Source organism: Homarus americanus, unplaced genomic scaffold, assembly GCF_018991925.1.
Source record: "Homarus americanus isolate GMGI-L3 unplaced genomic scaffold, GMGI_Hamer_2.0 scaffold57980, whole genome shotgun sequence".
Taxonomy (NCBI): Eukaryota; Metazoa; Arthropoda; class Malacostraca; order Decapoda; family Nephropidae; genus Homarus; species Homarus americanus.
The window spans coordinates 3,284,682-3,298,355 of NW_024716703.1; the positions used below are offsets into that span (position 1 = coordinate 3,284,682).

Below are 13,674 nucleotides of genomic sequence, written 5' to 3' on the forward strand. Positions count from 1 at the left end.
TAGATAGATAAGAGACATTGAGGAAAGGGAAATGGAATGGGTGTGAGAGATATAACTGGAGATAAAGAAAAGGAAAAAAATGATAATTGGGATATGAATGATGAAGGGAGACAACGCAACATAAAAGAAAACTACACACACTCACACACACACACACACACTTTTCCCCCACCATCCCTCCTCAATACTTTCCTTTCCCCACCCCCTCCTCCCTCCCCCTCCTCCCCCACCCTTCCTTCCCTCTCCTCAGTTGATCCTCTATGTACACAATCCAATGACAAGTTTAAGGGCATTAGGACCTCCTTTTGTCAACTCCCTTGTGACAGACGCAGGAACGGTATCATCTCCCTTGTTGGAGGAGGGAGAAGCGTAGCCAAGCCTCACGTAGATGGGAGGCGGCTGAGGCATCCAAATAGTAGTGGAAGAGATGAGAAAGATGGATATAGGGAGAGTAGTAAGAGAGAAAGATGGATAATAGAGTGAGAGAGATAGATGGATGAGAGAGATGGATGTTAATGTTGTGAGAGAGGTAGAAGGATTTTGAAGGAGTGAGAGAGAGAGAGAGAGAGAGAGAGAGAGAGAGAGAGAGATAGAAATGAGATATACGGAAAAGTATTCATATATTCTTAGGAGAACAATTTACTTCACTTATGTATATAAACATGTATATCCTCAGTATATTAATGTATAAAGAAAAGTTTGAGTTAGAAGACAATATAAACCCAGAGTTAGTATAGTATGTATATAAAATAAGAGAATTTATAAAGTGATTTATTTTTAAGTGTCTCATTTTCTCTATGGTATATCTAAAGTCTTTTAATATATGTGATCTGTTTTTGTTATGCATTTAAATCGTTTTGTTTTGTTTGTTATACAGTGAACACATTGTTTTTGTTTATATATCACGTCATAATGTCTGTGTTATGTATATTTGTTACGATCAGGTTTTTTGTTACACATCTATTTGTCGTAACCCGTTTTCTGTTTCACATCTAGCTGACATAACCCGTTTTCTGTTACACATCTATCTGTCACGACTACATTTTCTGTTACACATCTCTCTGTCATAACCCGTTTTCTGTTACACATCTCTCTGTCATAACCCGTTTTCTGTTACACATCTCTCTGTCATAACCCGTTTTCTGTTACACATCTATCCCGTCCAGTTTCTATGATACATATTTAACTCATATAAATTATTCTCTCATTACAGCCGCGCCATAAAGACGAATCCCGATGTACTGCCTACGACTCCTCTCTCACAGCTGCTGTGGGATGACTTCTGGGGGACGCCCCTCACCCACAGCGGCTCCCACAAATCCTACCGCCCCCTCACGGTCCTCTCCTTCAGGTACGTCCTTCTCTCGGTCGTCTCCTGGAGGCCATGTAGTATGTCCCCAGGGGTGTGTGTGCGCCTTATCCCAGGGGGCCATGTTCTATAACTCAGGGTCTTGGCCGTCCTCCCAGAGTTAGATTTTGTCTCTCAGGGCCATGGTCTACCTCACAGGGTCAAGTTCTGTCTCCCTGGGTCATGGTTTACCCCCCAGGCTCAGGTTCTGCCGTCTAGGGTCGTGGTTCTCTTTCCAAGGCCATGGTCTATCTCCCAGGGTCATGCTTTATCTCCCAGGATCATGATCTATTTCCCAGGGCCAGGGATTATCTCCCAGGGTCATGCCTTATCTCCCAGGGCCAGGGTTTATCTCTCAGGGTCATGCTTTATCTCCCAGGGTCCAGGGTTTATCTCCCAGGGTCATGCTTTATCTCCCAGGGTCAGTTTCTATCTCCCAGGGTCGGGTTATATCTCCCAGCGTCAGATTCTATCTCCCAGGGTCAGATTCTATCTCCCAGGGTCATACTTATCTCCCATGGTCATAGTTTATCTCCCAGAGTCGGGTTCTATCTCCTAGGGCCATGGTCTATCTCCCGGGGTCGGTTTCTGTCTCCTAGGGCCATGTTTCTCCTCCCGCGTTCATGTTCACATATGAAAAATATTTGGTTTTTTTACTCGCGTACTTTCCTTTATAGTCAGAGTAAACCATTAAGTTAAAGTATTAATATAAACCACAATGACTTCTTTATATGTAAGTGTCTGACATTTTATAAATCTTAGTTCAACACAAAAAAGTCACTATAACTTGTGTTTCACGCTAATAACAGCAGTTACTTATATATAAAAAACTTTTTCTGTCTACATATATTAAGTCAAACAACAAGTGCATTTAACGAGAGCACTTAACACGTCAGGTTTTGTATTTTATTTAATAGTTTAATTGAGGTTTTAACCCACGATAGATGGACAGGTATGTATTTTTCCTTCTGGGATTAATTTGCTATCAGTCTATCTTTCTCATTGAATGTTGGTTAAGGGAGATAATTTTAGTCACAACAAATCAATCACCAGACAGGCAGATCTCATGAGGTGAAATGTAAACTTATGAAACTTTTGGTTCAGTTGAAGATATTTCTCTGAGGTCAAAACCTTTTCTAGATTGAAAAGTTTGGTTTAGTTTAAAACTGTTATAATTTCAAAGTGTTGTTCTGAGGTAGAAAGTTTGATGTTAAAATGTGTTTATCTCAATCTAGTGTCTCATCCTCATGTCTCACCTCTGTGTCTCACCTCTGTGTCTCACCTCTGTGTCTCACCTCTGTATCTCACCTGTGTGTCTCACCTTGACAGACTCAACTACATGGTGTCGGAGTTCCAGCCGAGGTCATACCACGTGACCAATGTTGTACTGCACGTGGCTGCCACTGGTCTTTTCGCTGTGTTGGCGCGCACGCTTACGCCCCACGCCCGCCTAGCCCGCACCGCCGCGCCCCTTCTCTTTGCCGCCCACCCCATCCATACCGAAGCCGTGGCGGGCGTGGTGGGGAGGGCGGACGTGGGCGCTGCTATATTCTTCCTCGGGGCGCTGCTCTCATACATGCGCTACTGCGGCTGTGGGCGTGGTAATGGAGGCGTGGGCGTGGGCATGAGCAGCAGGGTAGGGCGGCGGGCGTGGTTAGGGGCGGCTCTGGTTTCGGCCACCCTGTCCATGCTAACCAAGGAACACGGCATCACCGCCCTGGCTGTGTGTGCTGTGTACCACATCTTCGTCCACGCCAAGATGAGACCCAGGGAACTATTCTCCATCCTCACCGAGGTATGTACTCACTCACTCATTCACTCACTCATTCACTCACTCACTCATTTTAGCTACACTGAACGAGCGCCACTGTCGTCAGATGTCAAACGAAAGTTTCCATATAACGGTGCGTGTGTGTGTGTGTGTGTGTGTGTGTGTGTGTGTGTGTGTGTGTGTGTGTGTGTGTGTGTGTGTGTGTGTGTGTGTGGGGCCTTTTGCTTGTCTTGTATTAGTATTGCTGTGGTCAATAAATAATCTATCTATCTATCCATCTATCCATCCCCCAACATGTGATTTTTAACTTTCTAATAATTTGGATCAGAATAACAAAAAGTTTTCAGTACTTTCATACTTTTTCTTACAATATTCTCATTAATTTTCTCATCCTTTTCTTCTCTAACTATCTCTTAGTCTCTCTTGTCTATCTCTCTTCCTATCTATCTCCCTCTTTCTGTCTCTTTGTCACACCTTTCCCTCCCTCATTTGTCATCCTCTCTCTCTCTCTCTCTCTCTCTCTCTCTCTCTCTCTCTCCACCAATAAAAATAGAGATAGAGAAAGAAAAATACCTAGAGTAATATCCATAAGCCGAGACAACGCCCCAAAACCGATATTTATTTTTTATTTTTTTTTATATTTTTTTTTTACCCTCGACTATCTACAGTATAAGCGCATGCAAATTTTTCCCTTGGGTTTGATTCTCACGTGTGTTGGCGCCCTGAGAGTTACGGAGACACCCTGCACCCTTTATATTCTAGCCCCTTCAGGAGGTTTTATCACCAGCATCGTTGAGACCTCGTAAAAATTCGTCCGTTCATGGAAAGTAGGCAGTCATGTAGAAAACGGGGCTACCAGGCGGAGGGGAAACTCATGTAAAGAGATCAAGTGTGTGTGTGTGTGTGTGTGTGTGTGTGTGTGTGTGTGTGTGTGTGTGTGTGTGTGTGTGTGTGTGTGTGTGTGTGTGTGTGTGTGTGTGTGTGTGAAGAGGAGGGGAGAGTACAGGTAGTTTGGAGAGAGGAGGTAGCAATGTGACTGACTAAAACTTGAAAGATACTCTGGTAATTAGAGTCTAGTTCATAATATATCGGTGTTTATTTGTTTATAGGGGGGGAAAAGAGGGTTTATATATTTATACATAGATTAAATATATATCTATAAACACACTCATATACATTACGGGGTGAAGTTAATTATGATTTCTACTGATTGCTTCGGTGGCATGTGGACTAGAGGAACGGCAGGGAGTGAAGCAACTAGTTGGTCATAAAGCATCGATTGTGCAGCCGTAGGCCAGACCTGACGCCCGTCCCCCACCACCACAAAATTCATTTAGACGTAGTCGTAAAGGTGTCATAACCTGGAACTAGACGGAGGCTTCAGCATTGCAATGTTGTAAAAGTTTTTGCTGTCGGAGAACAACTGGTCTTCTTTCAACTGTCGGCTCTCTCTCTCTCTCTCTCTCTCTCTCTCTCTCTCTCTCTCTCTGTTAATACCTGTACGTTTTCTTCCATTTCCATCTGTTGCCTTTTCCCTGCCTTTGGTCTCATCCCGGAGAGTCATTACTCTTCTCTGTGCACCTTCACCCTCCGACGTCTACCTGTCTGTCTGCCCGTCCCCACACGTAAACACAAGACGCACATGTAAACACGGTACGCACATGTAAACACGGGACGCACATGTAAAACACAGTATCATAACAAATGACTGACGTGTGCGTGGGTGAGGTATCCAAGATGAGTTAACTACTGAGGTTCTCTGTGGAGGCAGACCAGCGTAGAAGGTATGAGTGGAAGACGTGGGTGATGGGAGGAGGACATGGGTGATGGGAGGAGGACGTGGGTGATGGGAGGAGGACGTGGGTGATGGGAGGAGGACGTGGGTGATGGGAGGAGGACGTGGGTGATGGGAGGAGGACGTGGGTGATGGGTGGAGGATGTGAGTGATGGGAGGAGGACGTGGGTGATGGGTGGAGGACGTGGGTTGTGAGAGCAGAGCAAGAATGAAAGAGAGAAAATGATGAGAGAAATTAGAGACAGAAGCCGTCTTACACAGTTCCAAGTTTCGTAAATTCGTTCATTAACCTGAGAATATAAGGGTGAGTCACTGTAGTCATTTACATATATTAAGAGACTAACTTCATAAAAGTGTGTTCTCCACCAAGACCCTTTTTTACCTTCCACCACTCAAATTAACACACAGGTAGTTTCCCCAGTATGCACTTCACTCATCACTCTGATTCACTGGTTCCCTTTAAGGTCATTTGTTAGACTCCTGCTTAACACACACACACCTTCCTTCACCCTTACTTAAATGTTCGCCCGAGAAGAAAGATTACATGACATTTATTGTATCAAAATGTGGAAGATCATATTCAAACTCAGACACTAGATTAGGGTCAATCTGTGGATTCTAATTTTCTGATAACACATAGAAGTGCTCACATACTCGGACGCTCACACACTCACACACTGCCTCTCGCGGGTCCCTCCGAAGTCGAGCGTAATTGGCGTCATAAACGAAGAAGTGCAAAAAAAGTTCCTGACTGTTGGTGTTGCCAGACCAGAGATGATCTTACTCCACCACACGATTCAAAGATACTCTCTCTCTCTCTCTCTCTCTCTCTCTCTCTCTCTCTCTCTCTCTCTCTCTCTCTCATATCTTATCAGGACACAGGTAGAGATAACACCTAAATCCCCCCTTAGACACACACACACACACACACACACACACACACACAACAAGACAGTAGTTGACCTCCCACAGACAAGAGAATTCCTGTAGGACGAAGGACGCCGTTGTAGGAGCTAAGGTCGTCCTCCTAGACACCTGTTGGAGTCTGCAGGTGTATTGGTCTATTATGGTCCTACCTGTAACGCCCAGGACCAGCGGGAGGCCATTAGAGATTCGTACTAGTAATGAGAAGGGAATCACCTGGATATTAGACCACCTCAGTTTAATTTCACCTGATGATTAAGCACTCGAACTCTACCTGGGTGGGTTAAGGTTAGGTTAGGTTAGGTTGAGGTGTTTAATCATTAAGGTATGATAAGCTAGAGTGCCTTATCTTTAGGTGATTAGAGAGAGGAATGATATGAGTCTATCCATCCATGTTCCTGAGTTAGTGGTGTCATGTGCCGTTTCTGTTGTCAACTAAACGTATCAACATCTTCATCCTCTACTAAAAAAGCCAAGGGTTCTTTTTACCGATCGGGGAAGGAAACGTCTCAACCCGAAGAAGACAAAAAATAGAAAAAGAGAAAGAAAGAAGAAAAATGAGGAATAGAGAAAATCCAATGATGCGACGCTAAAGTCCAAATGTTGTGAGTGACTGAGACAAAGAACAACAACAAACTTGACCATTACCTAATTTATAAGTCCACAACATTTCCTCCCCATTCTCCTCACTCCTCCCCATCCCCTCCCCCCCCCCCATCCCCACCCCATCCCATCCCCATCCCACCCCATCCTCCCACATTTCCTCTCGTGCCGGAGTATAAGGATTACCATACTTGTTATTGTCATTTGACTTGCACATTGCTGCTGAGGATGCCGAGGCTAAATGTAAATGACGAGCGAGAAGAGACCACCGGATCACCCACGAGTTTCCGAAGATTTTGAGGCAACGTTTCAGAATCTTTGGTTTGGTTTGAGATCACTCGTTGTGGGAGCGTATAGTAAGGCGACCCAGAGCGACCACGAGGTACTTCTTTACTCACCGTTCGAAAGACCCAAGGTTCGTATCTCTGGTTAGAAATATGATGAGATAGAGACAAACAGACAGACAGAGAGAGATAAACAAAGGTCAGAATTACAATGACAGAGAGACAGAGAGAGACAGACAGACAGATAAACAAGTGAAGATTGCAAAATATTCAGTGTTGTTGAACATATTTAAAGACAATTGTATTTTTGGGGGGTTTACTCATCCAATATAAAGGGTAATTTAGAGCATCTTGGAGGAGAGCAGAGAATATGTGCGTGTGTTAATGTGGTATAGTGTAAATATTGTTATGTTGTGACCTGAAGATGGTGGTAGTTATAGTGAGGAACAATGGTGGTGATGCTAGAAAAGATGGTGATGTATGGTGAGATGGTGATGAAAAGTAATGATGGTGTTAGAGCAATGATGGTGACGAGTGTAATCATGATGGGGGTGTGATGATGGTAATGGTAAGGATGCACTGTACCGTGTATGTTGACGTGGTGATAGTGCCAAGATGATGATGATGATGAAAGATAATGATGATGATGAAAGATAATGATGATGATAAAGTATGGTGAGGCGAGAACTTATATATAGTGATATGATAACACTACAGTGATGATGATGATGATGAAGATGATAATACTAACAATAACAATGACGATAATGATGACAGTGAAATGATAACCTATATATGGTGTGATTCCGACAACAAATAGCGATCTGTGGTAAAAAATAATTAACACCATAACTAATTAAACCTGACACTATATCCACCGCTTCCACACATCAAAACTTCAGGATTTCAGAGATAATTTTACTAAGAAAAAAAATTAAAATACAATTTAAACTAAAATAATAATACTCAACCCTATATTACTTGAATGAGACTTGTTATTATGGTTCAGAAAGACAATGTTGTGTTAATTAATAGATAGACAGACAGACAGGCAGGTTTAAATATAGATGTAAAGACAGACAGATAGACAGTTCTCTCTCTACCGAGTTACCGTCATCAACCGGCCGGAATCAACCATAAACCCGACACGAAAGAAGTGAATTAACAACATTAATTATTTTTTTTTTACCTGGCGTGACCCCGAGTTCAGGTGTGTTTGAGGATGTATGTATGTAAATGAATGCGTAAATTAATATGTGAATAAATAATGACACTTACACTGGCTTTCGTTGCCTTCGGGTTTAGTTTTTGTTTTGTATTCCGTTGTTTTATATTGTTTTATAATGTCTGTACTGGGTTTATATATATATATATCCGTTAATGAATAAGTTAATCCGGAATAAGATATATCCGGTATTGCATATGTGTAATTTGTGTTAATATAGCCAGTGTTTATTAGTGTATTCAGTTATTGTTCATATATTTAGCATTTATTAATATATTCATGGTAAATACCTGAGTCATAGTATATATAGAGACGGGGTGATATGAGGATACCGGGGCGGGGTAGGAGAATACCGGGGCGGGGTAGGAGAATACCGGGGCGGGGGTGATATAGGGTAAGGGATACACGAGGTTTAGGAGGGCGCGGCGGGGCGGGTCGGGGCAGGACGGGGCGGGACGGGGCGGGGCACAGTAAAGGCAGCAAGAGACCCCAGGTTAATTTACTGGGTCATTACCTGTCGTGTTGCCCCAGCCTCCAGACACCCAGACTACCGTGGGCTCCGTGTATGGTCGTTATACTTAATACACACACACACATATACACCCACATACACCCTTCTCGCCCGAACATAACTCATACAACCTGATATATTTCTCCGTATTTAACAAGAATATACACACTGTCTATATACTAATTATATAGCCTTATAGCCTTAAATATCCACAATCTTGTTTTAATATAATTTGCTATATAGTTACTTATATAGAGCCAATATCACTATAGTCTAACGGGTGCAAAATCCACTCCTTCCCGGGACTGTTATATTCGGTGAATCTCTCAACGTGTAATTAAAATAGTATAGAAAACTTAAAATTAACACTGAGTCACTACCACTTAAGTAGCGGCCTGTCTCCACTACACTTTATAGGCTCATAAGTGTCTCAATTTTACTTACAGCTGCCAATTTTAGTAACTTTGAAAATTAAGTCGATTTTAGTGTTGTTTTTTTAAACCTTGTAATTTGTATGTCTTTCTGACTCTGTGTCTCGTGGATTCGTTGGTTCAGTTCGGTGTTTCGGATAGGTTAGTATTTGTTCATTGATATGGTCTCAGTTTAAAGGATTCATTGTAGTACATTTCATTTCGATTCGCTCTAAACTGGTCCATTGTTTCATTGGTTTCATTGGTCTTTATTAAGGATATCTAGTGGTGTAATGGTTTATTTCCTTTGGTTCACTTTAAACGATATAGCTTTGCTTCGGTTTCAATCATCCTATGGTTCACTGGTTCTGATAGTTCACCGTTCATGGTTCACTAGTTATGGTGGGTGACTGCTTGTGGTTCATTGATTCTGGTGATTCACTGAGAATGATTCATTGATTTTGATGGTTCATGTCAGGTTCGATATCAGTGTTATTTTACTATTTCGCCTGGTTCATCGGGTCAAATGATTCATTGCTTCGTTCCCTGGTTCGCTACGTTTCAGTAATTGTTTCAGAGAGACCAGTGTTTTTTAATAAGGATTCAGGGATCATATAACAGGGGTTTTCGGGTTCATATCAGTAGGTTCAGTGTTGGCTCGATATTGTTTTTCGAACCTCTGTATGTGTGTGTGTGTGTTTATAGTGTGTTTCTTGACCCAAAAATATCCTAGCCTCTCTATCCCAGCCTAGCCAACCTAATCTTGTCATCCTAGCCTTATCTCATGGCTCCCTGACCTCCATCCTAAGCTCACTATCCTCGTATCACCATTCTCCATCCACATTAGCCTCACCATTCCTATGCCAGCCACATCATAGACTCATCATCCTAACCTAACCACACAATTCTGTCTTGCTTCACCATCCTCTCTTCATCTTCATTGCTTCACTATCTTAACTTCACAATCCTACCCACACCATCCTACCCTGGTCACCCTAGCTGACCATCCTAGCCTCACCACCCTCACTTCACCAACATAACCTGACTATCCTCACCATCCTAGCCCACCATCCTGCCTTCACCAACCTACCCTGACTATCCTCGCCATCCTAGCTCACCATCCTCGCCTAACCACCCCCACCTCACCACCCCCACCTCACCATCTTTCTCATCCTAGCCCACCATCCTGCCTTCACCAACCTACCCTGACTATCCTCACCATCCTAGCTCACCATCCTAGCCTCACCACCCTCTCCTCTCCAACCTACCCTGACTATCCTCACCATACTAGCTCACCATCCTCGCCTAACCATCCCTACCTCACCATCTTCCTCATCCTAGCCCACCCTCACCTCACCAACCTACCCTGACTATCCTCACCATCCTACCCTTACCACCCTTACCTCACCAACCTACACCTGACTATCCTCACCATCCTAGCTCACCACTCTCACCTCACCATTCAACCTTCACCATCCTAACCACAGTAACTTACCCTCACCATCCTAATTAGGTAAAAAGGATGGTGAACTCTCTCTTACCTTACCAGCGTGGTGAGCGAGGCGTGGTTGGGTGATGTTGGTGGCGTGGATGATGCATGTTTCACAAGGTGGGGTTGACGGCCGCACCACCACCCTCACACCCGCTCTTAAGAAAACGCCATAATTATAAGATACTTCACAGCTCTCGACGCTAGGCTCAACCCGCCGCCCTTACACTCTTTCCGCTCGCCCTAGACCTCCTCCTCCTCCCGTCCAGTCCTATACAGCCCTTAGATTAGACCTTAAACCCTCGCCAAAGCCCTGGATAATGTACCCTGAATAGCAAGAGGTTTTTTGAGTGGTGTTCGGAGTGGGTGAAGTGAATTTTTGGAGTGGTTTGTAGCGACGGAGATAGAGAGGGTGTGTGGGGTGTGGGAGGGCGGCGGTGGTTGAGGGATGGTGTGTTGTGCCCCCGCTAGATGTCAGCGCGTGTCGGGCCCGGCTGGAGGATGTCACTGTTGTGCACGTGGTGGTAGCTTGCAGGGGGCGGGGCCTACATCACACCCACCCTTACAAAATGCCCCATGGCAGAATTTAATTAACTTGGTGTTTGAATTTGGGAGGCTCTCTTTACCTCACCTGTGGTTTTGTAGGTGTGAGAGCGTCAGAGTCACTCACAGTAATGGTATTATGTGTTTTTAATGGCTAAGTGTGGAGCTATGCACGTTCTTAATTATCGAATAGTTAGTAATAACAACAGTGCTGGCAACTTGAGTGTTGCAACCACCCCGCTCTCAGGCTGGACTGTCAGGGAAGCCCCGCCCTGGTAGCCTTAATTGGCTGGCAAGTAACAAGAGCTGCTGTACCATTGGCTGGGTGTTTGGAGGGGCGGGGCCACGGTAAGTTACTGCCTTAATTGGTCGACTGAGTAATTACACTGCAACGTGGGCGGGGTTTGCAAAGTCGTAACTCACTAGTTTGTGGTTAGAGAAACGATAAATAAAAGTGATCGACGGCCCTCACACCCACCAGCCAGCCGCTGAGGGACCGGCCAGGGAGACCCGTCACTCCACACTACCTGTTATTTCCTGTTGTCACTCAACACTGTCACTCAAATTCAGTAACTCAAATATACTCACTGGAAAAGTATCACATAAATTGTCACTCAAAAGATTATCATTCAGATAATACCAGTCGACCAGCCACTCAGACAGTTACTTATACTGCCATTAAAACACTTACCCAAATACTGTCACTCATGAACTGTCACTCATACTGTCAGCACACTGCCACTTAAACAGTTACTCAAAAATTAATATTTAAGCACTGTCACTCATTCTGCCACCCAAGCAATATCTTTCAAATAATTTCAGTCAACATTGTCACTCAAACACTTTCACTCACTTTCACTTAACTGTCACTTATTCAGTTACTCATAATGTCATTCAAATACTGTCACTCATGCAGTCACTACTACTGCTGCTGTTCTTAGATGTCGTCACTCATAAATGTCGTTACTCATACACTCATGCATACTGCCATTCCTCCTGTTACTTCCCTCCCTCACCCACCACATCCCTCCATCACCCACCACACCTCTCCCTCACCCACCACACCCCTCCCTCACCCACCACACCCCTCCCTCACCCCACTCACCCCCCCCCACCCCTCCACACCCCTCCTCACCCACCACACCTCCTCACCCACCACATCCATCCATCACCCACCACACCCTCCCTCACCCACCCATCCCCTCCCTCACCCACCCACCCCCTCCTCACCCACCACATCCTCCCTCACCCACCCACATTCCCCACCCATCCACATCCCCCACACCCACCACATCCCTCCCCACCCACCACACCCTCCATCACCCACCACATCCCTCCCTCACCCACCACACCCCCTCCACACCCACCACATCCCTCCCACACCACATCCCTCCCCACCACATCCCTCCATCACCCACCACACCTCTCCCTCACCCACCACACCCTCCCTCACCCACCACTCCCTCCCTCACCTCCACACCTCCATCACCCACCACTCCCTCCCTCACCCACCACATCCCTCCTCACCCACCACCCCTCCCCACCACACCCCTCCCCACACCCACCACATCCCTCCCACCCACCACACCCCTCCTCTCCCACCACATCCCTCCCCACCCACCACCCCCCCTCACCCACCACCCTCCCCACCCCACCACATCCCTCCCTCACCCACCACATCCCTCCTCACACCCTCACCCACCACACCTCCACCACCACACCTCCCTCACCGCACCACACCCCTCCCCACCCACCCTCCCTAATCCACCACACCCCCACCCACCACACCTCCCTCACCCACCACACCCCCCACCCACCACACCACTCACCCACCACACCCTTCCCTCACCCACACCCCCCTCCCTACACCACAATCCACCACACCCCTCCCTCCCCACCACATCACCCACCACACCTCACCCACCACACCACACCCACCACACCCACACCTACACCTCCCTCACCCACCACACCCCTCCCCACCCACACCCTCTCACCCACACATCCCTCCCCACACCCTCCTCCTCACCCACCACACCGCCCCTCACCCACCACATCCCTTCCACCCACCCATCCCTCCCCACTCACCACATCCCTCCCTCCCACCCCTCCCTCACCCACCACATCCCTCCCTCACCCACCACACCCTCCCTCACCCACCCACCCCTCACCCTCACCCACCACACCCTCCTGACCCAGCAACAACCATCCACCCCCCACCCCTCCCTCACCCACCACACCACCTCCCTCACCCACCACACCCCTCCCTCACCCACACACCCTTCCCTCACCTACCACACCACCTCCCTCACCCACCAACACCATCCACCACCACACCCCTCCCCCCACCACACCCCTCCCTCACCCACCACACACCCACCACACCCCTGCCTCACCCACACACCTCCCTTCCCCACCACACCCCTCCCTCCCCCACCACACCCCTCCCTCACCCACCACACTCCTGCTGTCAATTACTTTACGAGTCAATAAGTAATGCATTTTTTTTCCTATATCAAATGACAACACCAGTTAGTGTCCACTTATATCACTGAAATTCTCTCTAATATTTGAAGATTATATCATTTTTTCGATAACTTTGCGTCGTTCGTCCTAGAAATAACACCATCGTGCATATTGGTGGTAGTAAAACAGATCACTTACTGGTTCTAGTAGCACCTCAGAATGCCTCTATCTCCCAACACTTAATATGGGATTTTCCACCTCAACGACACGAACAATTTTTACACTATGTTGACCCGAGTGCACGA

At 46.1% G+C, this 13,674-nt stretch overlaps 1 protein-coding gene across 2 annotated transcripts in view; it reads left to right on the top strand.

Annotated features, from left to right (window-relative positions):
- Positions 1–994: 994 nt before the first annotated feature.
- Positions 995–13,674, top strand: part of LOC121858241 (protein O-mannosyl-transferase TMTC2-like) — a 53,403-nt gene continuing 40,723 nt past the window's right edge. For both annotated transcript variants that reach the window (XM_042354540.1, XM_042354541.1), the window contains exons 1-2: positions 995–1,351; positions 2,678–3,143. In XM_042354540.1, the coding sequence (XP_042210474.1) occupies positions 2,688–3,143 (456 nt within the window). In that variant the 5' untranslated portion in view covers positions 995–1,351; positions 2,678–2,687. The remainder of the gene's footprint in view (positions 1,352–2,677; positions 3,144–13,674) is intronic.